At 33.9% G+C, this 23,402-nt stretch overlaps 1 protein-coding gene and 1 pseudogene across 1 annotated transcript in view; both read right to left on the bottom strand.

Moving 5' to 3' along the window:
* The window catches only part of PATJ (PATJ, crumbs cell polarity complex component), a 320,321-nt gene that overhangs the window by 175,623 nt on the left and 121,296 nt on the right, over nt 1-23,402 (bottom strand). Inside the window, exons 26-27 of the mRNA XM_011369533.2 lie at nt 17,193-17,270; nt 8,677-8,776 (exon numbers count right to left, since the gene is read on the bottom strand). Coding sequence (XP_011367835.1) covers nt 8,677-8,776; nt 17,193-17,270 — 178 coding nt within the window. The remainder of the gene's footprint in view (nt 1-8,676; nt 8,777-17,192; nt 17,271-23,402) is intronic.
* LOC111745308 lies at nt 17,604-17,722 on the bottom strand (annotated as a pseudogene).

Genomic DNA, 23,402 nt, shown 5'->3' with positions numbered 1-23,402 from the left:
CCTTCTCTAAGCAACCAGTGACCTGTTTTCTATCTCTATAAATGTTTTTAATGGACATTGTATATAAACAGAATCATACAGTTTATAGTCTTTTGCATCCTTTACTTAGCATAATGAGCATGTATCAGTATTTTGCTCCTTTTCACGGTGAATGGGTAAACAAAATGGACATACAACATTTTGTTTATCCATTCACCGGTTAATGGATATTAATTTGGCTATTTCCAGTTTTTGGCTATTGTGAATAATGCTGCTATGAACATTCATGTAGGAATCTTCATGTGGACATAAGTTTTCATTTCTCTTGGGATACCTAGAAGTAGAATTGCTGCATTGTATGGTAAACTCATGTTTAACTTTGTAAGAAACTACCAAACTGTTTTCCAAAGTAGCTGTACCATTTTACATTCTCACCAGTAGTATATGAGGGTGCTGGTTATATGCCTGTTTTTCTAGTTAAAATCATGTGTAGTGATTTTAATTTACATTTCCCTAATAGTTAATAATGTTGAGCATTTTCATGTGCTTATTAGCCAAATATTTATATACCTTTTTCGATGAAACGTCATCTCAAGTTTTGTCCATTTTTAAAAATTGAGTTAATTGTTTTATTATAGAGACAAATCCTTTTTTTTCTTCCAAATAAAAATATTTTGTTATATAAAACTCAAATGAATTAAAGTTGAAAGTAGAAGATTTTTCTCAATGCTTCTGCACTTCTATCAATTAAAACATACTATACAAAGTTCAGCTTTGGCCTTAGAATTTGACTAAAATCTGCTTTTTGGCTTTGGCCTTTGGAAAGTCAAAGATTTGAAAGATCACTCAGGCATCTCTGAACCAGTGCAGGATCAATGATCCTGAGACAGCAAAGATTAACAATAAAAACAAAATCGCACGTTAATGACAATAATACAAACAAGGCTAACATTTCAATCCACTGTTAACTATTTAGGTTAGCATTCTTGATGTAACCTGGAGTGAGAAATTTCTTTATGTACTTGATATGGCGAAATTCTATCAGTTAATTGAAACATAAGTGTTCATTTAATATTACAAGAGTAAAATACTACAGATGATTAAAGATGAGGATGAAAGCTGCTGATTTTTTGTATTAAAAATTATTAAAATATTTCAAATGTTAAGTAGGAAAATATACTGACAGTTAATGTGACTATTAAGAGACTTAATAGTTCTGCAAAGAACATTATAACATATGTGAGTCAATGAATGAATGTTCATAAATACTCAAACAAGGCAGAAAAATAGGGATTGAGTTAGGCTATAAACTTTGGGGGACTGTTTGGAAAACTAGAACTCAAAAAAGTAATCTTTAAAAGCTATATTTTTAGTTTTTAAATTTTATTCAGGCCATGAAGTTTTCTCAAAAAACTCTCATGTGTGTTCTTTCTCCATTAGTAGGAATGAAAAAAAAAAGGTCAATTGTCAACCCTACAACATTGAAATTCCATGAGGAGAAAACATTATAAAATCACATACAAATATGTCTGTGATAATTCTACCTTTGGTCTGGGGAAAATAAAGAACAGAAAAAGTATTAGAGAAAAATGAAGTACTTCAAAATATCTTTCTCTTCTAGTGATCACAACTGAAAGTGAAAGCATAATAGTATCAGAGTACCCAGTGGTGATGGGGAGCAGGCCAGTAGTAGTGTTAATGTATTGTTCCTACACGATTATGTTAAACTTAAAAAAGTTGACTGCTAAAGTTTTTAAAAATTAAATTATAATAATTTTAGATGAAATTTTATTATATACTTTTGCCAGAATTTCATTCTGTAATAGCAGTATTTGGCAAATTGAAGACATTTTGTATTACTATTAATAATAATAAAGAGTAGTAGCTAACATTTCAGGAGTACTTCCTATGTAATATGTCATATGTCTTCCTATAAACATGTCATGTGTCTTCTCATCCCATAACCACCCTGTAAAAGGAGCACTATTATTATCCTCATCTTACAGATGAGGAAACCAAAGGAAAAGAGAGACAACTTGTTCCAGGTTAAATGGCTAAAAGTGCTTAGAGATTAAGTGACTTAATCAAGGCTACAGTTTATACTGATTACATATAATATTTATCATTATAATTGCTATTAGTGAAAAATGCTGCAGTAAACATTGTTGTAGGTATGTGTATACACACACATACACATGTTCACATAGGCAATGAATTCGTTAGGCTATATCACTAGAAGTTGAATTGTCAAAGAATATGCAAATTTAACTTTTTATACAGGCTGCCAAATGCGTCTGTAGAAAGAGGCACATGAATTCACATTCCTAACAACAGTATATAAAAACTCCTATTTTTCTACAATCTTCCAACAATGAAAAGTACTAATTTTTAAAATCTTAAGTAATCTGACAAGCCAAAAAAAAAAAAAAACCTGATGATTTATTAGGTCACATTTCTCTCATTATAAGTGAGGCTTAACAGACTTTGTATTTGTTGCTCTAATCTATTTCTTTGGTTTTGTACTGTCTGATCTTTGTTTGCCTTCCTATTGTTGTATATGTCTTTCTTCTGACTATGGAGTATGTATTTATGTATACACATATACATAAAGTTTTAAATTTTTATATAAGCAAACTTATGATTATTTTCCTTTATAGTGTTGGTATAATAATATGAAAGGCCTTTCTCTGTACCAAAATTATATTTTTAATAAATTTATATAGACCTTTGATAGTTTTTTATGGCTTCAGCTTTTAGAAGTAAATGATTCTTTTGGAATTAACTTGTAATTTTGGTTAGTAGTAGAGAGCTCCATATTTTCTCCCCAAATGATTACATATTTCATCATTTATTGAATAATCTATTTCCACTATTTCAAAAAAAATCTTTTTTTTGTTGTGTGTGTTCTAAAATCTAAGTAGACATCTGGGTCTATTTCTAGACCATTTTCTTTAATGCAAATACTAAACTGATTTAATTCCTGCAGTTGTAAACAATGTTTCTAATCCGGAGCGCTATTGGCACTCTGAGCAGGATAATTCTTCATTGTGTGGGACTATCCCATACAATGAAGTGCCCTAGGCACCCCAACTAATATATAACAATAGAATCCCCCATCCATTTAGACCAGAGGACACTTGGCCATATGTGGAGATATTTTTAGTTGTCACAATTAAGGTGAGAAAGAGATTGCTACTGGCATTCATTGAGTAGAGACCAGGGATGTTATTAAGTATCCTATACCACAAATGACAGCTCTGACAACAAAGAATTATCTGGTAAAAATGGCAATACTGCCAAGGTTGAAAAAAGCTGATTTAGACAACCAAAACACTCACATTCATTTCTAAAAGCTCCAGATTGAGTCTGAAAACCATCAGTTTAGAATATATTCAGATAGTAGGGGACACTGTCCAAAACTGTCTAGCATTTCATTTCTGAACCAATTTTCAATCAATTTCTCATATTTTAAAAAAGCCTATATATACTTATTATTTGGATTCAAATTACCTTAAACTTATAGAGTAATTTAGAAATAATTGAAATCTATGATATACTTAGTATTCTATCAGGAAAATAATGTATCACTACTTTCCCCCCAAATCTTCTTTAATAAAGTTCCATAGTTTTCTTTTAAAAAAAAAAAAGTATAGGGGGTTGTTATCCTGTGGCCCATGAATTCTTAAACGGGCTGCAGGACTTCCACTAACTAGGCAAAATGATGTCTATTTAAAATGATGTGTGTGTGTGCATGCACGTGGACGTATGTGCCCTTGTGCACATGCACATGGAGAACAATGTTTCTGTATATCTGCATACACTTTTCTGGGGAGTGAGTTTATAGCTTTCATCACAATGTCGAAGAGTAAATGACTTAAATAGTTATGGATCATTGCCATAAGTTTTACATTTCTAATTATATTATTCCTATATATTTCCTGGTTTTTCTGTTATTGCTATTAGTAAATTTTAGTCAATTTTCTAAGTAGATAATATTAATTAGATTTTCTCATATGTGCAGTTCATTTATAGCTTTATGTACTATTGACAAAGATTTGAATTTTTGATTTTTTTTTTTTTTGAGGTGCGGTAGGGAGGTGAGCTTAATGCATTCATTGCTAAATTCTTGAGGAAAGTAGGACTAGCAAATATTCTTGTCTTTTTCCAAATTTAAATGTAGATTTGTTTTAAGAGGACAGGGGTTTTTGGATAGGTTCTCTACCCTACTCCATGGCAACACATCAGGATTATCTATAAAGTCCTTTTAAAAATTAAAATATATATGTGCAGATGTTTTATACATGAATATAAAGAATTTTTAAATAAATATGGTAAAGTGGAGTGACTTCTAGTGAATAGGGCTTTTACGGATGTGTGTGATGAAAACTTTCTAAAAGTGATAGTGGCGATGGTTGAACAACTTTATAAATATACTAAAAGCCACTGAATTGTATACTTTAGGGAGATGAGTTGTATAGTAATATAGATTATATCTCAATAAAGTTGCTATTTTAAAAAAGCTACCTTCTCTAAACCTACAGTGTGACTGAGCAATTTGATAATAATTCACATTTCAAAAGGTCTTAGCCAGTATCCTATCTGTTAAAAAAATTGAACTAAAACAATAAGAATTAAAGTAAAACATGAAGATGCGAGGTATTGGTAATCTAATTTTTATTTGCATGGTACAATTCACAGGTTAATTTTATATACTTATAACTCAAATATATTCTTTATACCAAATATTACATTATGATAGTTTGGTTGGGCGAGAACGACGGAATCTGAGCAAAAGGCCATAAAGATGTAGCACAGTTAATAATTATACCAGATTCTTTATGAAAAAAAAAATCATTTCGAAAAAGCTAAACATCTAAGGAAAGTAGGCAATTCTGACATTAAAAGATAAAGAAAGGGTTTTAAGAGGCCTTCAGCATGGCGTTCCATTCACATCTCTGTTATACCACTTCAAAGCCAACTGTCAAACAAGCCAATTATATTAATAATTTCTAGGACCTAATATGCATCAAGAGACATGTTTACTGTATGATTCTCATTGCTTCTTTATGATTACTCTCTTACATATTACAGAAATATTCCGAACCTCCTCTCTGCAGTTTAAAATATAATTGAAAGAATGAATGACAACAGGTTAGAGAGACCCAACTTTTGTAAAAGCATTTAACCTCTGAGATCAAAAGTAAACAAAGCAGGATGCTATGGACATAGTGGCTGCTCTCCCTGGTGATCAAAACTTATCGATAAGGTGAGGAGCAGCATACTGGGAAGGAGAAGTCAAGCCGTTCTAGACAGAACGCTGTGAAACTAAATGAATGGTACAGTTAGTTCAGCAGAAGGAGAATCTCTGAAGCACCTTGAGCATACCTAGATTTTCATTGCACCCCCACAGTGACTATGCAAGTCATTAATTTGACCAAAATACTGAGTTTTCATACTGTGCCACGCCAAAACAGAGAGGGTCACTAGCCTCATGGAACTCAAAGGTTTAGTGGGGAAGATAGGTAGCATTTAACAAGATGTAATTACTTATGTAATTGTGTGTGTGTATGCGTATGTGCACACACGCATCATACCTGGTTAACTAAAATATATGTTACTGTGAATCATGGTCTGAAAAAATATCTAATCTATATGATGACTACATAAGTCAGCTCTTTGCTCGTCTGGTTCCTGCTTGTCATTTAGGTCTTATCTCGGCCTTTCTTACCCATTCTACTTAATGTTGCCTCCTCCAAGGCATTTATTCTCACAATACCTTGTTTTATTTTAGATACTTATATTATTTACCAATATTTAAACTATCTTATTGCTTATAATCTTTCTCCCATGCTAGAATATAAGCTAATGAGAGGAAAGATATTGTTCCCTGCTGTGTTCCCAACATCTACGCCAGTGTCTGCTCACCTATAATATCCACTCGATAAACACTTCTTGGCGGGATTAACTTAATAAATAAGTAACTTATCAAAGCTCACCTAAGTTAGATTTTAACTACCCTTTAAAATCATGTGTCTTTCATGACTGTGATATGTCTAATACAATCACCACTTCCTGGTGGGCCTCATGCTTGGATTCCAGCCACCCACTTCATAGTCCTAGATCATGGGAGAGTTGAGAGTTATATAATCATACTTTCACCACTGTAAAAAGGAATCTTAGTTTTGAGACAAAAAGTATTTAGTTTTGGAAGGATGAGCAGCGTAGTCATTTAGTGAGTTAGGGAACAAAGAAAAAGCATGAGATTTATTTCAAAAAGAAATATAGGAAAGCTGGAGTCTTTAGACTCGCCTACATTTTAAATGTGAACCATCTAATACCCCTATACAGTTCAAACTCTTATGAAGAAGGTTATCAGTAGATTCAATAGGAAGTTAAGTGGGAAGAGAAATGTACACTGGGGAGCAAAATGAATAGAGAGGAAAGTCATATTCGCAGTCCAAGTAGGTTTGCTGGAGAATCTGTGGAATGTCATAGTTAGATGACTTAGATATTAGAAGTCTTTTTCTGCATTCAGTGTAAATCAGTGTCCTACCTGAACCCCACTAATGCCGTGAATGTATCTGTGCACATGTGCAAACACACATGTACACATGCTCTTGGAACTTTGAGGTGGGTGTTGCTGCTCTGCCTGTCTTATAGCATCAAAGTAATATTCACTAAATAACTCGCAATCACTTGGAAACTACTTCTGCCACAGTAATGGGTTTTAAGTAATGGGAAGTATACATGATAGTACAGGCTCTGGAGTCAGAGTGCCTAGGTTTACACTGCATTTCCACTATTTACTGACTGTGTAAGCTTAAATATACTCCTTAAATTCTCCGAACCTTAGTTGCTTTATTTGTATAATTAAAGACTTCACAAAGTTAGTATGTTGACTGAGTTAATAATATACGTGAAGGCCTGGCACATGGAAAACCAGAGTGTTTACTAGGTATCACAATCTTTATACTAAGCTCTTTAAATGTTTTTCTCCTCTAATTCTCACAACAATCCTACGAGGCAGGTTATATAATAAGACATCCCTCCCGCTGCCGACCTTATAGATAAGAAAGTGTAATCCAGGAAGAGGTTAAGTAACTTGTCCATGAATTCAGGACTAAGTTGTAGAACTAGGATTAGAACGTAGTCTTAGTGAGCTGCCTAAACCAGGTTTCCTAACAGCTATGCAAATATGGACATTTTAGTATCTCAGAAATATGAATAATGAACAAACCATCTCCACTCTGCCGTAGCTATCTTAATATCTGTATCTGAACAAGGGATTATATTACACATGTGCACACACATATCAATTGTACCTATCATATGGAGTTCTCCAAAAGAGGTTGAAAACCAGGGCACAACAGTACATTTATCAGAATTTGTTTCCATGCTTTTGTATCCTCCCTTCCAGGCCGATGACCCCACTAAGAAAAAGAGAGCTATGTTTTATTCATCTCATAGCAGACCCACTAAATATTGTTAGTGAAAAGCAGTTGGCTTTTAACAAAGATTTGGTGAATATATTTTAAAAACACATAAGAAAGGGCTCTGTAAAATCACAAAGTACAAACCAAACTTTTATAAAGTCAACTAAATTATTATAAATTATATTTATATTTATACATTATTATAGTTAGAAAAATATAAAGTTTATAAAGCCAACTTAATAATTATTAACAATAATAAGAGCCATAATACTTGTTGAAGATTCACAATATGGCAGGCTAAAGGCCTTATTACCTTATTTTAATCTTCATTACGAATCTGTGAAGTATCATTGTTTTCATAGGAGAGATCACATACTTTAAGATTACACACTAAGAAATGCAAGTCTTTCAATTTCTTTATCAAACTACTTTTCTGTACATAAAAAACATTTTTTAAAGAAAGATATATGTGTGTGTGTATATGTGTGTGTGTATATACATGTATATACACACACACACATATATATATTTCACAAACCAAAATATCACTCATTTAAATATATAATCCTATGGGTTTTGGTATATTCACAAATTGTGCAACCATCATCACAATCTAATTTTAGAACATTTTCATCACTCCTAAAAGAAATTCTACACATAATAGCAATCAGATCTAACTACATATACTTTACATGCATAAAAGAAATGCAAATTCTTTTAAATAAAGCCTCCATTAAATATATGTGTGTGTGTGTGTATATATATATATATATATACACACACACACACATATATATATATATGAATGTATAGTTGATAAAGCTAATGCAAAAGAAACTCATGAAAAAAACTCTAAAAGAGAAAATATTATGGGTCTCTGTAATTTGCATTAGCAACATTACCATCCATTCAAGTAGGGTCAGTAATCAAGAGCTGACATCCAATTCAGATTATTGTGAGTCAAACTGCAATTTCAAGGACTTCTTAGCATTCTTGAATTCACAACCAAATAGTAAGACTAGGATGGAATGTAGATCAAATAGTGTATAACCCAGTTTCATTTATATTCACTCTAATATTATATTAGTGTCAAAGAGAAAAGCTTAGAAAAATAAAGTCACAAAAGTTAAGGATATGTAAACTTTCTCTTTCAGCATGATAGGTTACTAAGAACCCACAGCAATGTATTTGATAATTTACAACAATCATTAAAGCACAATTTAATAAGTTCTGCATCCACTTCAAATAATTTAAAGAAACTCACGGTTGGTAAATGCATACTCCGCTTCATTTTCATCACTGTCATCAGATGGAGCTTTATAAGGCGGTGGCAGTTTCATTGGAGGTGGAGCTGTTCCTTGCCTCTAAAGATGCAAAATTTGAGAAAAGGGTTAATTGCCTGTGTACAATCTTCTTTCTCAATGCAGAACAGGATAAAAAGATAGTCTGTAAATATTTTGACTGTATCCAGCTTTAGTCATATCACAAGGACTGTAATACAAATGCAACTTATATTCTTATGCTTCTGTTATTATGTGAAAGTGACTCTGTGGTGTAAACACACCAATAGAGAAAACAGGAATTCAAAAGCACAGTTTTAAAACTATTGATCTACCCAGAAGAATGTATTCCTTTCCCCAGTGAGAAAGCCACTGTTTATGTACCTACTTTACACTGTTAAAGCTTAATTTTCTTTGTTACTAACCAAGTATTTCAAAGGAAAAACATCCCAAAATTAAATCTCAATGTAAAAAAATCCACTGTGTTAATTCTACGATTATTTAAACTTTTCATTCAATTGTAGAAGATACAGATTTTGTTCTTAAAAACATACTTGAAATGAAATACAAAGATTTTCTAACTGAAAAGGTTTTCATCTATAATTTGTAGTAAATATACATTTTAAAGTTTTAAAAAAGAAATCATTATGATAAATATGTTTTGTATCTCTGTAAAAGTATTCTTTAAATTTACATACCGATTGATACAACACATAATATTTGGTCCAAATAATTAAAGCAAAACAAAACTCTATGATCAGATTACCTTCACAAAATGTAAACATTTTCTTGAACGCTGAAAAGAATAAAACATGCCAAACTTTACGGAGAGATCCAAGATGCTAAAGAAGAGGAGTCGAAATACCCAAACACTCCACAAATTCTAAAACAACTGGACTAAGATTTGTTTTGCTACAGGATTTCAACAAAGCATATTTAATTACTACTTATATGACAAAACCACTAATGGCAGGATATACTTTAGTAAATGGACAATGACTGAGCCATTACAGAAAGCAGGCATGTAATAAATTCCTCCAAAATAGAGAACACTATTTGGGATCCATAAAGGAAAACACACACCCAAATTTATTTAAGAGACTGTCTAACCAAGGCAGTACTTCATATAAATGTAGAAAATTCAAAAATTGATAAAATTCAAGAACAATGAAGAAAAGATGACAAATATGAAGTGCTTATTAGCAACCAGAGAATACAGAAAACTTTAAAAGTAGCTAAGCAAAGAGTAAAAAAGGCAAACGAATTCTTTCCAGTAAACCTTTTCCTCAGAACTCGATTATTCTAGGTCAAAGAAAACGCTGCACAAGGACAGCCAATTTTTAAAATACTAAGAGATAGGAATTCTTTAATAGCACTTTTTAAATATATTTAAGGGTAAATTGTTTACACAACTGATTTAACTTCTACACTCTCGAGAAGAATATAGGATAAACATGCGTTGGTTTCTTGTAGTTCGAATGTGGGTTGCCAGATACCTAGGGCATCTTTCTACTACATGTGAAATAACGGTATAGGCAGGGTCAGGCTTTCCCTGTGGCAATGAAGGCTGGAGCTAGGTATACTCTGAGACACCAGGTAAATAAATATCCACGAGGGACACAGACAGTGAGATATCCTCAGCTCCAAGAATGGTGCCTGGCACAACGTAGGCCTTCCTTAAATATTTGGTGAATGAGTAAATAACTGGTTGTCACTCATGCTGTTTATGTTCCCTGACAATATTAACTTTTAGAAAAATGATGATGATGATGCAAATGGTTCTTATCCAACAGCGTTGCATATTAATTTTGTCTGGTAGAGATGCAAATTATTTTAGTCCTATAGAAAGGATAATTCCAAAGGATACGGTTTTATTATGCTTAAGATATTAACCAGTTCTGTATCTAAATTTGAATTGTACTTAAGCATTCTTTCTTTCAGCAACTATGAATACTCGATTCTCTCCAATTTTCTCAAAACCAGGCTAACCACCATCTTATTAGTTCCCTTGTTAATGAGTTAAATACCTGTCACCTGCACATTTTGCATAATTTTATGTCATATTTTTATTTTTTTTCTTATATTATACTTTGTCAGTTTTGGAGGTCTCACTGAGATGTTTAAGTAGACTCATCTTCCAGAATCAATTAAATAGTGATGCCTGAGATATGCAATTCATGAGCTGTTTTAATCCCATATATGTGATTTCTTAGCTCCCAAAGTAAATTCCCAACAGAACTTTGTCTTTGTCATCCTGTTTCTTCATTTTTAAATTTCCAATTCTATATTTTTGTTTCTGATACTAAGCCAAGTTTGGTTCTGGTTTATACTTGGGCTGGAAGTTTTCCATTAGTAGCAGCAATGAATGGAGTTCGGTTTTTATGGTCTGACAATTTGCTGAGATGATGAGGATCTATTATATATTGGTTATATATGGATCTATTCTCTATTGTTTAAGAGATAACAGTGAGTATGTTTACTACTCTTTTTGTTTTCCTGTTGGTGTTTTTGTACAAGAACATGTCATGGGTCCCCTGGAAAGAACAGCTTTTTGACATACAGGTGAGTGGGTTTTTGTGTCTACATTTAAGATGTTTAAAGTAGAATAGATGCTGAAAGCACTCTATGTATATAAAATTAAGAAAAGCCCTTACCTCTCATTGGAGAGTATTAATAAATTAGATCTAAGTCTCCTAAAGAATCTCTTTCTGAATGGTTTGTAGAAACTAATAAATATGATTTAAATTTAATATTCCCAGAGTTTTCTAGAAAACAGTGAAACTAAACTTATGTTAGGTATTCCAGCCTTTTAATTAAAACAAACGAACAAACAAACCTTTTCACAGAAACCACTAATTCGAAGGCATTTTATATGAGAACTCAAATTCACAAAATCAAAGTGATTTGGTAATCTTAATTTGGAAACAGGTGTCCTTTCTGCTCTCTTTGATCTTGTTGGTGTGGAGTATAAAAAAAAGATATACAAGACTATAAAAACTTTTATACTAATGTTGCATGATACCCACATGTCTATGTGCTGTGTGCATGTGTGTATATATGTACATATATATAAAAGAATATTGCAAATCTTTACACATTAACCTGAGTGTTATCATCCAATTCTAAGGCCTAGCATAATGTGGACTATCACTAATACAATGCTGTATTTTTGTTGCTGTTAAGAATGATAGTGATCAATATGTCCTGTTACACACTAAGTGCCATCCGGAGGTTCACAAGAGATCATTTTGATCTTTGCAGAATGCCTTCATGAGGTTTCTCTTAGTTCCAGAGTCTAATGTATTCTGATTTTTCACTTGGAATGGATATATGTCTTAACATCAACCTTACTGAAGTATAAAATGTAGTCATTTTAAGTACTCACTTGGAATAAATATATTTTTATAATGTATTTCACCAACATAATAGTCCCTAAAAAGTTATATTAAACATATTTTAATGCAAGTATCATTGCTACGTATTAAAATTCAGTTTGGTTTAATGAAACAGACCAAAATTGATAAGAATCATACACATATCTTTTTCCTTCCTGAGATCTTATGTGGAATTTTCCTGAATCTATTAAATTATCTCATTCTCCAAAGTAATTAAATTAGTAACCAGTTTATTCATCTATGTGTATTTATTATTTATGTCCCCACGGACTGATCTCTTATCTGTTTCCTTTTGACGTTTTATCCCCAGACTGCTACACAGTAACTGATATGCTGTAAGTTTCCAACAAACAACTGATAAATGCTCAGACCTTAGAATCAACCCAAGAATTGACAAAATCCCAGCAATGAAACTAAATATTCTGAGAAACCTTTCTTCATCAAGTAAAAGTGGCAGATAAGATTTTGAAAATAAGTTTTTGCAACATGTGACTAAGTATAGAAACAACATAAATGCCAAAAGGCATGTGCCAATCCCTAGTGGCCTAAAGCCAGTTATTTTGTTTTGTTTTGAGCAGTCTTTATTCATTCAACGAGTATGTACTGTGTGCCTACTAGGTGTCAAACAGTGTTCTGGGCAATGAAGATAGAATAATTATGAGACAGAAGAGATCCCTGCTCTCATAGAGCTTATACTCTAGCACCTTTCAGATGCCACATTCTGTGGGTCTTTGTGTCTTGTCCCCATATTGCTTTAAGGCAGCAGTTGCTGAATTCCATATTGTTTGTTTTGTCCCACTAAAATGCAAGCTCCAGGAGGGAAGGAAATTTTTGTGTGTCTTTAAAAGCTCATTGCAGTACACTGAGATACAACTGACATAAAAATAAAAACTGCACATATTTTAACATGTACAATTTGAATCTATTACCACAATTGAGATAATGAACATAACCATCACCCCAAATTTGTTTATGCCTATTTTTAATCTCTTTTTCTCACTCCTTCCCCCCGTCACCCCATTCTCCTGAACTAATCTCCTTTTTGTCATTACTGGTTGTGCTTTCTAGATTTTTATATAACTATAATCATACAGTATCTATTCATTTTTATCTAGTGAGAGCTAGGGATTTAATTGATAGGAGGTAGAACTAAAGATATCACCCTCCCAACACGAATCTCTACAAAAAAAAACTCATACTTCCAAAAGGTTGAGAAAGAATTTTGAAAATAATGACCTGCAATCTATACATAACTAACACTTCTAAACCATAGTCTTCCAGAATCTACATAGTATCTGTGTTTATTAACAGTTGCCAGAACAAACCTCAGAATCCTTCACACGCAGTATATGGTACTATTAACCAGAACATAATCTTCGTGATGAAAATCTGAACTCAAAATAGGTGGCCAACCAGGTTAAAACGGACAATCCTATAATTTAGTAAGCAACCCGATGTTACTTTTCCTTACTCTTTTCAAGAAACTTTTCCTCAAATCCTCAAGGAGTCTTGATTGGCCCCAATGTAAATGTATGCAAATAAAATGCTCCCAAGTGTTCAATTCAGTTATAGTCTTCCACCACCCCCCCCCCCCCCCCCCCCCCGCTTTTTAAAGGGTGAAACCTGAAATGGGTGAAGTGTTTTTAAAAAAAACCAAGAAAACAAATCAAAATCCTTATCACAGAATATAATAGGGATACTTCCTGGCCCTTGGCCTTAGCTTGAGGTGAAAGAAGAAAAAGAAAAAAGAAAAACAGTGTTTCCTGAGAATTCCTTACAAGCCCAGACTCACCCAGGTTGCAGACCTGAATTCATTCTGTGTGTGACTCGAAAATTTCCAAGCCAAAATACCAGGCAAATGCAAAAAGAAAGCTGGTGAAGTTTCAGTGATATTAGATAAACTAGATAATAAAAGGATTAATTCCCTAGGAAGATATACAAATTTTAAACTTGTAGACACCTAATAAATTAATTTGAAAAAATGTAAAATAAAAAGCGGAAAACCAAATGAAAAATAAACTAATTTCGCCATGTAAAGGGGAGATTGTTAGGTTACCCTGACTCTTTCTTCCCCAAAATAAGTTAGTCTATAGAATATCTGAATCACTCAATTAGTTTGCCCTAATGACTTTGTATAACAACATGTACCTAATAACTAAATAATAGCTATTCTTTTAAATCACAAATATGCATTTATAAGTGACAATGTACAAGGCAATAAGTCTCAACCAATGTAAAAGAATATTATACAAACCATAATCTCTGATTATAATTAAAAAATGTTAGAAAATAAGTTTTTAAAAAAATTCATGAAATATTTTATGAAATTTAATGACATTCAAACATACAAATAAACTTGGGTAAAAAACAGATCATGTTGGGGGCTAAAAAACCTCCCAGCTTATTACTGAATAATAGAAATTCAACTTAAAATTTTGGGATGCAGGTAAAAAAATACTTAGAAATTTCTGGTGTTAAATTATTATTTTAGAAAAAAAGAATGGCTAAAAATTAATAAACTCTCCAACTAACTAAAGATTATTTCCAGGAAAAAAGGAGAATAAACACTAAGAAAGAAATAAGGCAATATAAAAATGAGAACAAAATTAAGCAGCATAAAGATACAACAGAAAAGACTAACAATTCAGAACTTAATTCTTCAAAAAGAGGATTTAAACAAAAAAATTACTTTCAGGATTAAGAAAAAAGTAAAAAAAACTACATTCAGAATGGAAAACAAACTATAGTGGATAGAGCACAAATACATATTAAGAGAATACATGAACAACTTTGTGCCAACAAATACAAAAAGTAAGGTGATATCAATATTCCTAGAAAAGAGTTAGTAACCACAACTGACTCTAGAAGAAATAGAAAATCTGAATAGTTCAATAACTATTAAATAACTGAATAAGTAGTTTAGTTTATTCCCACACCACATAGAAAACAAAGGCCTACAATGGCTTCATAGGCTAGTTTGATAACAGATAATGATCATTTTACACAAACTCTCAGAGAGCTAAAAAAAAAAAAAAAAATACTCCTACTATTCATTTTACTAGTCTCATATAACCTAAGCCAGAGAGGACAGTACATAAATGGAAAATTATGAGCCAATCTCATTCATAACCACAGATGCAAACATTTTGAAATAAATATTACTAGCAATGAGCAAAAAAGAGCACAGCAAAGTTCAGTTTAATCCAAGAACTCAAGATTGGTTCAACATTACAAAATATATTAATGTGATCTGCCACATTAAGAGATTCAAGGAAAAAAAATGTATACACACATAGTTATTTCAGTAATGCAGATAATACATTTGATAAAATACAATGCAATACCATTCATGATAAAAATTCTTAGCAAAATAAGAATGAAAGGGATTACTACTTTAACCTTAAGAATTATTTACAAAAACTTATAGCATACATCATATTCAATGATGAAATAAAGCAATTTTTAAAATATCGGCAGGAAAAATGACAAGAATATTAATTATCATTACTTCTATTAAACATATTAGAAGTCAAAGTGGTCATTATTAGCTATATAGAAAACTCAGAAATAACAATCAATAAACAAAAAATTAGAATTTAAGATTCATATCCTTATTAAATAAAATATTTTACAGATATGTGTGGAGCACATATCCAAAGACACTAGAAAGTTCTACATGAAATATATAATGTTTATCTTTAGGTAGCATGTTTATGAAAGATTTTAAGCTTTTTTTTTTTAATTTCAGCATTTTGGTTTTTCCATGTTCTACACTAGATTATTTCATTTTATAAAAGAATAGAGAATAATGTTACAAGATGTCAAATAAAAAAATATATATTTTAATTAATTAATTAATTTTTTATGGTGACATTGGTTAACAAAATCCGATAAGTTCCAGCTGTACATTTTAACAGTAAGGCACATATATATTTACATTGTGGGTTCACCTCCTACAGATTTCTTTTTGTCATCAAAATAAATATATAAAAGTCAGTTTTATGTCTACACTAGCAACAAACAGAAAATATGATTTAAAAATATTTTAAAATTATCATAAAATATAAGACTATCTAGGAATAAACCAAAGATTATAATAATTTTCTGAAGAAAATTATAAAAATTGAAAGAAATTAAAGAAAAACTTAATAAGTTCTAAAATATTATATAAAGATATACCGTGTTAAGGTTAAGAAGGCTCAATATCGTAAAGATGTAACTTCTTTCCAAACTAATCTACAGATTTGACACAGTTCCAATCAAAATTCTCAGAGATATTTTTGTGAAATTTGATAAGCTAATTCTAAAATTTATATGGACTAGAAAAAAACCCCACAAATATGAAGACACTTCTAAAGAAGAAATATGTAAAGGAAATCACTCTACTAGAAGACGAGATTTATTATTAGGCTTTAATATTTAGGTAGGGTAGCATTTTGTTTTGTGACACAAATGGAACAAAGAGAAAGCTCAGAAACTCTCTCTGATAACCTGAGATACAACAGAGGTCATGCTGCAAATCCATGGGTAAAGGAGGGCCTATTTTTAAACAGCGGGATAATTATTTATCCTTACGGCAATAAATGGAAATTCATCTCTACCTGATATCATATCCTAAAATAAATTTTAGACAACTAATTCTACCGAAATACAGGTGGGAAAACAGAAACGGATGATTAATTCTGATTAATGGTAAAAAATGGTTTCTCAGTAGAGATGACCTTTGACCTACTCCTGGGAGGATGAAAAGGAAAAACAATGTGGGAAATAGACTTCCAAGCTGAGAGAAGAGCAAGATCAAAGTCTCAAACTCCCAAGTGTGCAAGGCATTTTCTGGGAATGAACAGACAACTAGCCCAGCTGAACAGTAAAGAGAGATAAAGATAACGATAGCTGATTGGTGCTTTATAACATTTTACACCTATGCTTCACTAAGCTTCTAGCCTCCATCCTGATCAGAACCAGTTATGTTCATAAAAAGGAAATATTACAAATATAGTACTTTCACCCTGATACTCATCAAAAAACCACTCTTATTAATTACAGCTCAGATAGGCAAAAAGAAACCATAAACATTTTTTCAAAGCTTGAGAAGTCCAAGTTACCTTTTCTTTGTTTTCTTGGGTATCTTGGTCCTGGTTATTAGTGATTTTGTTGGCCTTGTTATACACACTAGGAATGACCTACCACCACCACCACCACCAAAAAAAGAACCAAAAACAAAAACAAAAAAAAGAGAGAGAGAGAGAGAGAGAAAACCATTTAAATGTTCCAATCATTATATTTCTTTTAATTTTTTTATTTTATTATTTTAAAAAAATTTTTTATTCCTACAGCACCTGGTCTTCCTAGGTGGTCTCCCATTCAAGGACTAACCAGGCCCACCACCACAAAAAAAAAAAAAACCCAAAAACAAAAACAAAAAAAAGAGAGAGAGAGAGAGAAAACCATTTAAATGTTCCAATCATTACATTTCTTTTAATTTTTTTATTTTATTATTTTAAAAAATTTTTTTATGCCTACAGCACCTGGTCTTCCTAGGTGGTCTCCCATTCAAGCACTAACCAGGCCCGACCCTGCTTAGCTTCCAAAATCAGATGGGTTCGGGCTTGTTCAGAGTAGCATGGCCATAGACAACCATTACATTCCTTAATATATTGTTTTAAACAGTTAAATCTTAACTCTGACTTCATCTAAAAAGTAAACAAATGAAAAGTACAATTCATGGCAAACAATACAACTTGGGAAATCTGAAAACTTATAACTCAAAATATTGTGTGTGTGTGTGTGTGTATGTACCATCAAGGGGCAATAAATTTACAAGCTTGTGTGTGTAGATTCTGAAAGTGAAAATGAAGACTAAAAAGAAGGTCATGATACCGGCTGTCATACAAAACATCTCATTTTACAAAATATAGTTTTAGGGGTAACCTAAGTTAATTCTTAGAACTTAGGATGCATCATTTATTTGATAGCTTTATCTTATTTATCATTGTACCCCAGTTCAAGTATGTTACTTAGCACACAGTACACAGTCAATATTTCATTATCACTGTTAGCATAAAAATGAATTACAAATCTATTTAAACCACTGAATAAAAGCCCAATCAATGAAAGCTGGAATTTAGTGTTATTTATCACCATAACTCTGGTGATCAGAAAGAACCAATTACAGTGTTCGGTCAAGATGGCAGAGTAGATAAATGCTGTGCTTGCCTCCTCTCACAAACACCTCAAAATTACAACTAAACTACAGAATAGCCACCATTGGGAGTCACCTGAAGTCTAGCTGAACAAAATCTTACAACTGGGGACATACAGAAAAGGCCACCTCAAGAATGGTAGGAGGGGTGGAGACATGAAACAGGCTGGTCCCACACCTGTGTTGGCGGTTGAGAATCGGAAGAAATATCTCAGCCACAGAGGTTCCTACCGAGGAAGAGGAAGAGGTCCTGACCCCACACTATATTCCCCAGCCCAGGGTTCAGTGCTGGGAAGAGAAGTCCTCAAAATTTCCGGCTGTGAAAACTAGTGGAGATTGTGGCTGAGATGGAGGGCTGCAGGACTTGCGGACTTTCCTCTTAAAGGCCTCACGTGCAGACTTACTCTCTGATGGACTCATTCACTGATGGACTCACTTGCTCTGATCTCCAGAGCTAGGGCAGCAGCTCGAAAGGCACCAGAGACATGTATAGAGGAACTGAATTGTCTGGCTTCAGGCCAAGGGCTGGAGAAAAGCTTTCTCCCTGACAGAAGTGCTGGCAGAGGGCATTGGTCCTTTGTTGAGCCTTCCTCCATTGGCTTGTAGACCCAGGTGGCTCCAATATCTGAGTCTCCAACAACATAGCTAACACTGGTCGCCCTGTCTTGGTGATTCCCTGAGACCATGCTCTTCCTGATATTGGGACCACCCAAGCTGCTTCCAGTGGATTTTCCATACAAACTCAGCACAATATACTCTAGGTCCATCCATGTTGTTGCAGATGGTAAGACTTCTTTTTAATGGCTGAGTAATATTCCATTGTATATATATACCACCTCTTCTTTATCCATGCATCCATTAACAGACATTCAGGATGCCTCCATATCTTGACTATTGTAAATAATGCTGCAGTGAACATATGGATTCACATGTCCTTTCAAAGTGGTGTTTTAGGTTTCTTCAGTTAAATACCCAAGAGTGGGATAACAGGATCATTCTTTGTCTCTTGTTACAGCCTTTGTTTTAAAGTCTATTTTGTCTGGTATAAGTATTGCTACCCTAGATTTTTTTTTTTTTTTCATTTCTATTTTCATGAAATATCTTTTTCCATCCCTTTACTTTCAGTCTCTGTGTGTGTCTATCTGAAGTGAGTCTCTTGTGGACGGTATATGTAAGGTTCTTGTTTTCTTATCCATTCAGCCACTCTGTCTTTTGATTAGAGCACTTAATCTTTTTACATTTAAAGTAATTGTAGCTGAATATGTAGTTATTCCATTTTATTCATATTTTTAATTTTTTTTTCCTTCTTTTTTGAAAGAAGTCCCTCTAACATTTCCTTTAATACTGGCTTGGTGATGATGAACTCTTTTAGCTTTTTCTTGTCTAGGAAGCTCTTTATATTTCTTTCAATTCTAAATGATAGCTTTCCTGGGTAGAGTAATCTTGGTTGTAGGTCCTTACTTTTCATCACTTTGAATATTTCCCACCAGTCCTTCTGGCCTGCAAAGTTTCTGTTGAGAAATTTGCTGATAGTCTTATGGGAGCTCCCTTGTAGGTAATTAATTGCTTTTCTCTTGCTGCTTTTTAATATTCTTTGAAGTTAACCTTTGTCATTTTAATTATGATGTATCTCGGCATGGGCCTCTTTGAGTTCACCTTGTTTGGGACTCTGCACTTCCTGAGCTTGTATGTCTATTTCCTTCACCACGTTAGGGAGGTTTTCCATCATTATTTCTTCAGATAGGTTTTCAGTTCCTTGCTCTCTTCTCCTTTTGGTACCCCTATGATGCGAATGTTGGTATGCTTGATGTTGTCCCAGAGGCTCCATAAACTATCCTCCTATTTTTGGATTTTTTGTGTTGCTCTTTTGATTGGGTGTTTTCTGCTACCTTATCCTCTAAATCACTGATCTTCCACTTCAACTAATCTTCTTCTCCTAAGATATTTTTCATTTCATTTATTGTATTCTTTATTTCTCACTGGTTCTTTTTGTTTGCTTGTTTTCTATCTCCATTTTTATGTTTTCTCTTTATTAAAGTTCTCATTGAGTTCATCTACTCTTCCCCTAAGTTCATTGAGCATTCTTATAAACAGTGTTATGAACTCTGCATCTGGTAGATTGCTTGTCTCCATTTCATTTAGTTCTTTTTCTGGAGCTTTGTTCTGTTCTTTCATTTAGAACTTGTTTCTTTGTCTTCCCATTTTGGATTCCTACTTGCTTGTTTCTATGTAAAAGGTAGGGCTGCTATGTCTCCCAGTCTTACTAGAGAGGCTTTATGTAGTAGGTGTGCTGTGAGTCCCAGTAGAAGTCTTCCTTGGTCATCTGAGCCAGGTGCTCCAGATATGGCCCTTGTATGAGTTGAGCCATGATTGCTCTTTGCTCATCATGGGATGGATTGACCCTTGGGCTGGTGGGCTGGTTGGCTGTGATGACTGGCCATGACCAGTGGAGGAACTGTTGTGCACAGGGTGATTCTACAAAGCATGATTCACTCTGGTGCCTGCCCTGTCTGCATTTTGGGTGTGTTGTTTTCAGATGTGACCCCGGGAAGTGTTCCAGTTTGTAGGCTGGGGCCTCCTGACACAGGCCAAGTTCAGCTGCAGCCTGTGCCCTGCCCAGGGCCACCTGGCATGAGCCACCACCCATGCTGGGATGAACCCCACGCAATCTGCAGATAGCCACCACCCATGCTGGGACTGAAAGTGCCTCGAGAGGCCAAGCTTCCAACTGAGGTCAGATGCCATTACTGCCAGGCTTGGGGCTGCTCAGCAAGAGGTGTGGGGCACGCTGAGGCCAGCTGCTGCTTTTTCAGTTTTTGTGAACCTTTGATAGATGTTAGGAAAGTCTGCAGCATGAGCCAAGACAGGCTGTTTGTATAGAAAATCTACTGAAGGCAGCTTGAGTGTGATAGCAAGTTAAGTGGGGTGGGGTCTCAGGGAATCACCTGGCAGGGCAACCTGTGTTAGCCAAGTTGATGGAGTCTCAGACATGGCACCCACCTGTGGCTGCACAACCGGAGTGGGGGAGGGCTCAACAAAGGAACAATGGATTCTGCCAGCACTTCTGTCTGGGAGAAAGCTGCCCCTCCAGCCCCTGCCATGAAGCCAGAAAACTCGGTTTCTCCACATATGTCCCTGGTAATTTCTGAGCAGCTGCCCTAGCACTGGAGCTCAGAGCAAATGAGTTGTGAGTAAATCCACATGTGGGCCCTTTAAGAGGAACATCTGCAAGTCCCGCAGCCCTTTGTCTCAGCCACAATCTCCACTGTTTTTCACAGCCAGAAGTTATGGGGACTTCTGTGCCTGGCACCGGAACCCTGGGCTAGGGAGTCTAGCATGGGGCTGGGACCCCTTGTTCCTCCCTGGGACCTCCAGAGCCAAGATATCCTTCCCAATTCTTAATTGCTATACGTGGTTGTGGGACCAGCCCATTTCTCATCTCCACTCCTCCTTCCAGTCTAGAGGTGGCCTCTCATGTATGTCCCCAGTTGTAGGACTTCTATTCAGCCAGACCTCAGGTGACTCCCAAGGATGGTTTTAATTTTGATGTGGTCATGAGAAGAAGTGAGCACAGTATCTACCTACTACTCCATCTTAACCAAAAGTTCTTTCTCTAAATGCAATAAGGTTAATTTTTCTTCACTTTCAATATAGTCTAAAGAAATAAATTAATTTTGGAATAAATGAGGAAGTCTCAGAAATGTTTAAGTAAATACAATGGTAATGATACATCAACATATATTCAGTGCTTCTTATGTGAACACACAGCATACTAGTACTTAATATTTATTTCTCTATTTAATATACTCATCAACTAAGTCAGAGTTCAAAAACTGGTGGGTCTACAGGGATGTGTTTCTTGTCTTAAAGAATCTTAAAACTAAACAGAACACTTTGTTTCCCTGACAAGTCAGGATATCTGCCCTTACTGGACGTACTTTTTCCCATGAAAAAACCAGCTGAGGCTGAACAGTAGAAGCTTTAGGATGGGACAGAATGTCAGTTGCTGTTCATAAGGTTTATACCATTTATTTTTCAAATAAGAAAACTATATTTCTATATAAATATAATTAGCAAAATTTGGAAGACAAAAGGCTTATCAAGATTATATCTTTAAGAAAAGTAGAAGAAAGCCTTTTTCTTGTGAAAGTAAAAAATATGATTGATTAATATACAAATGTACTGTATCAAAAAAATGTAAGCAACATTATGAAATAATAATATTAGGAAGTACAAATGAAATACAGGGAAAAAAATGCATGATAATAAATTTAATGAACTGAAGGGATAGCCCCAACTTCAAAAAGGTTTACTTTTGAACATTACAAAAAAAATATGTGATGCCACTATGAAATGGAGTTATGTTATTAAGTGGGAAAAAATTACCTTGGCATAAAAACTTTCTACATAAGTACACTATAAATCATGGGTTCTGCTCTTAAATAAGCATTTACTAAGTCAATCTAAATGGATACACACATTTCTATCTAATATGCTTAAAATACAATCGAGAAACATAGGAGAAAAAGCTTAAAAAGGTAATGTATTAATGATATTCTTAAAGCATCTGTGAAAAGCACAAGTATAAAAAAGGATAATTCAAAGGAAAGTACAAATTTAAACACCACTGCTCAATTCATGATGTTGATGAAAATTTCCACATGACCAAGGCACAGTTAGGCATAGGGCCTTTGATGGTCTCAACATTAGGAAATGACTTCTTTCGGAGGCTTTGAGGAAACTCTCAAAGTAAAGTAAACTGGTCAAAAATGATTAAGCATTTTGCTGTATTTCCTGTTTCTGTGATGATCACTACTACTTGCAACAATAAGCTGAAGAGAACACCATTTTGCAAAGACATGAAACTTGATTCCTTTCATTGCCTCATTCAACAGGAATCATTTTGTGCTAAAAAACGGAACAAGGCATTGACACAGCAATTAACATCATCACCTGAATAGACACCCACGGATAGTTCAATGCTTGATGACCCAAATGTACAATGTGGCAGTCTGTTATGCTGTATGGGGATAAGTGACTTGAGCATGGCAGGATGCTGAAGAGATTTTCCTTTTTTTAGAGTTGAAAGAAATTACACTGTTTATGTCATCCA

Source organism: Pteropus vampyrus, unplaced genomic scaffold (assembly GCF_000151845.1).
Source record: "Pteropus vampyrus isolate Shadow unplaced genomic scaffold, Pvam_2.0 Scaffold151, whole genome shotgun sequence".
NCBI lineage: Eukaryota > Metazoa > Chordata > Mammalia > Chiroptera > Pteropodidae > Pteropus > Pteropus vampyrus.
The sequence above is the reverse complement of the archived record's forward strand: the minus strand, read 5'-3'. Positions and strand labels throughout refer to the sequence as shown.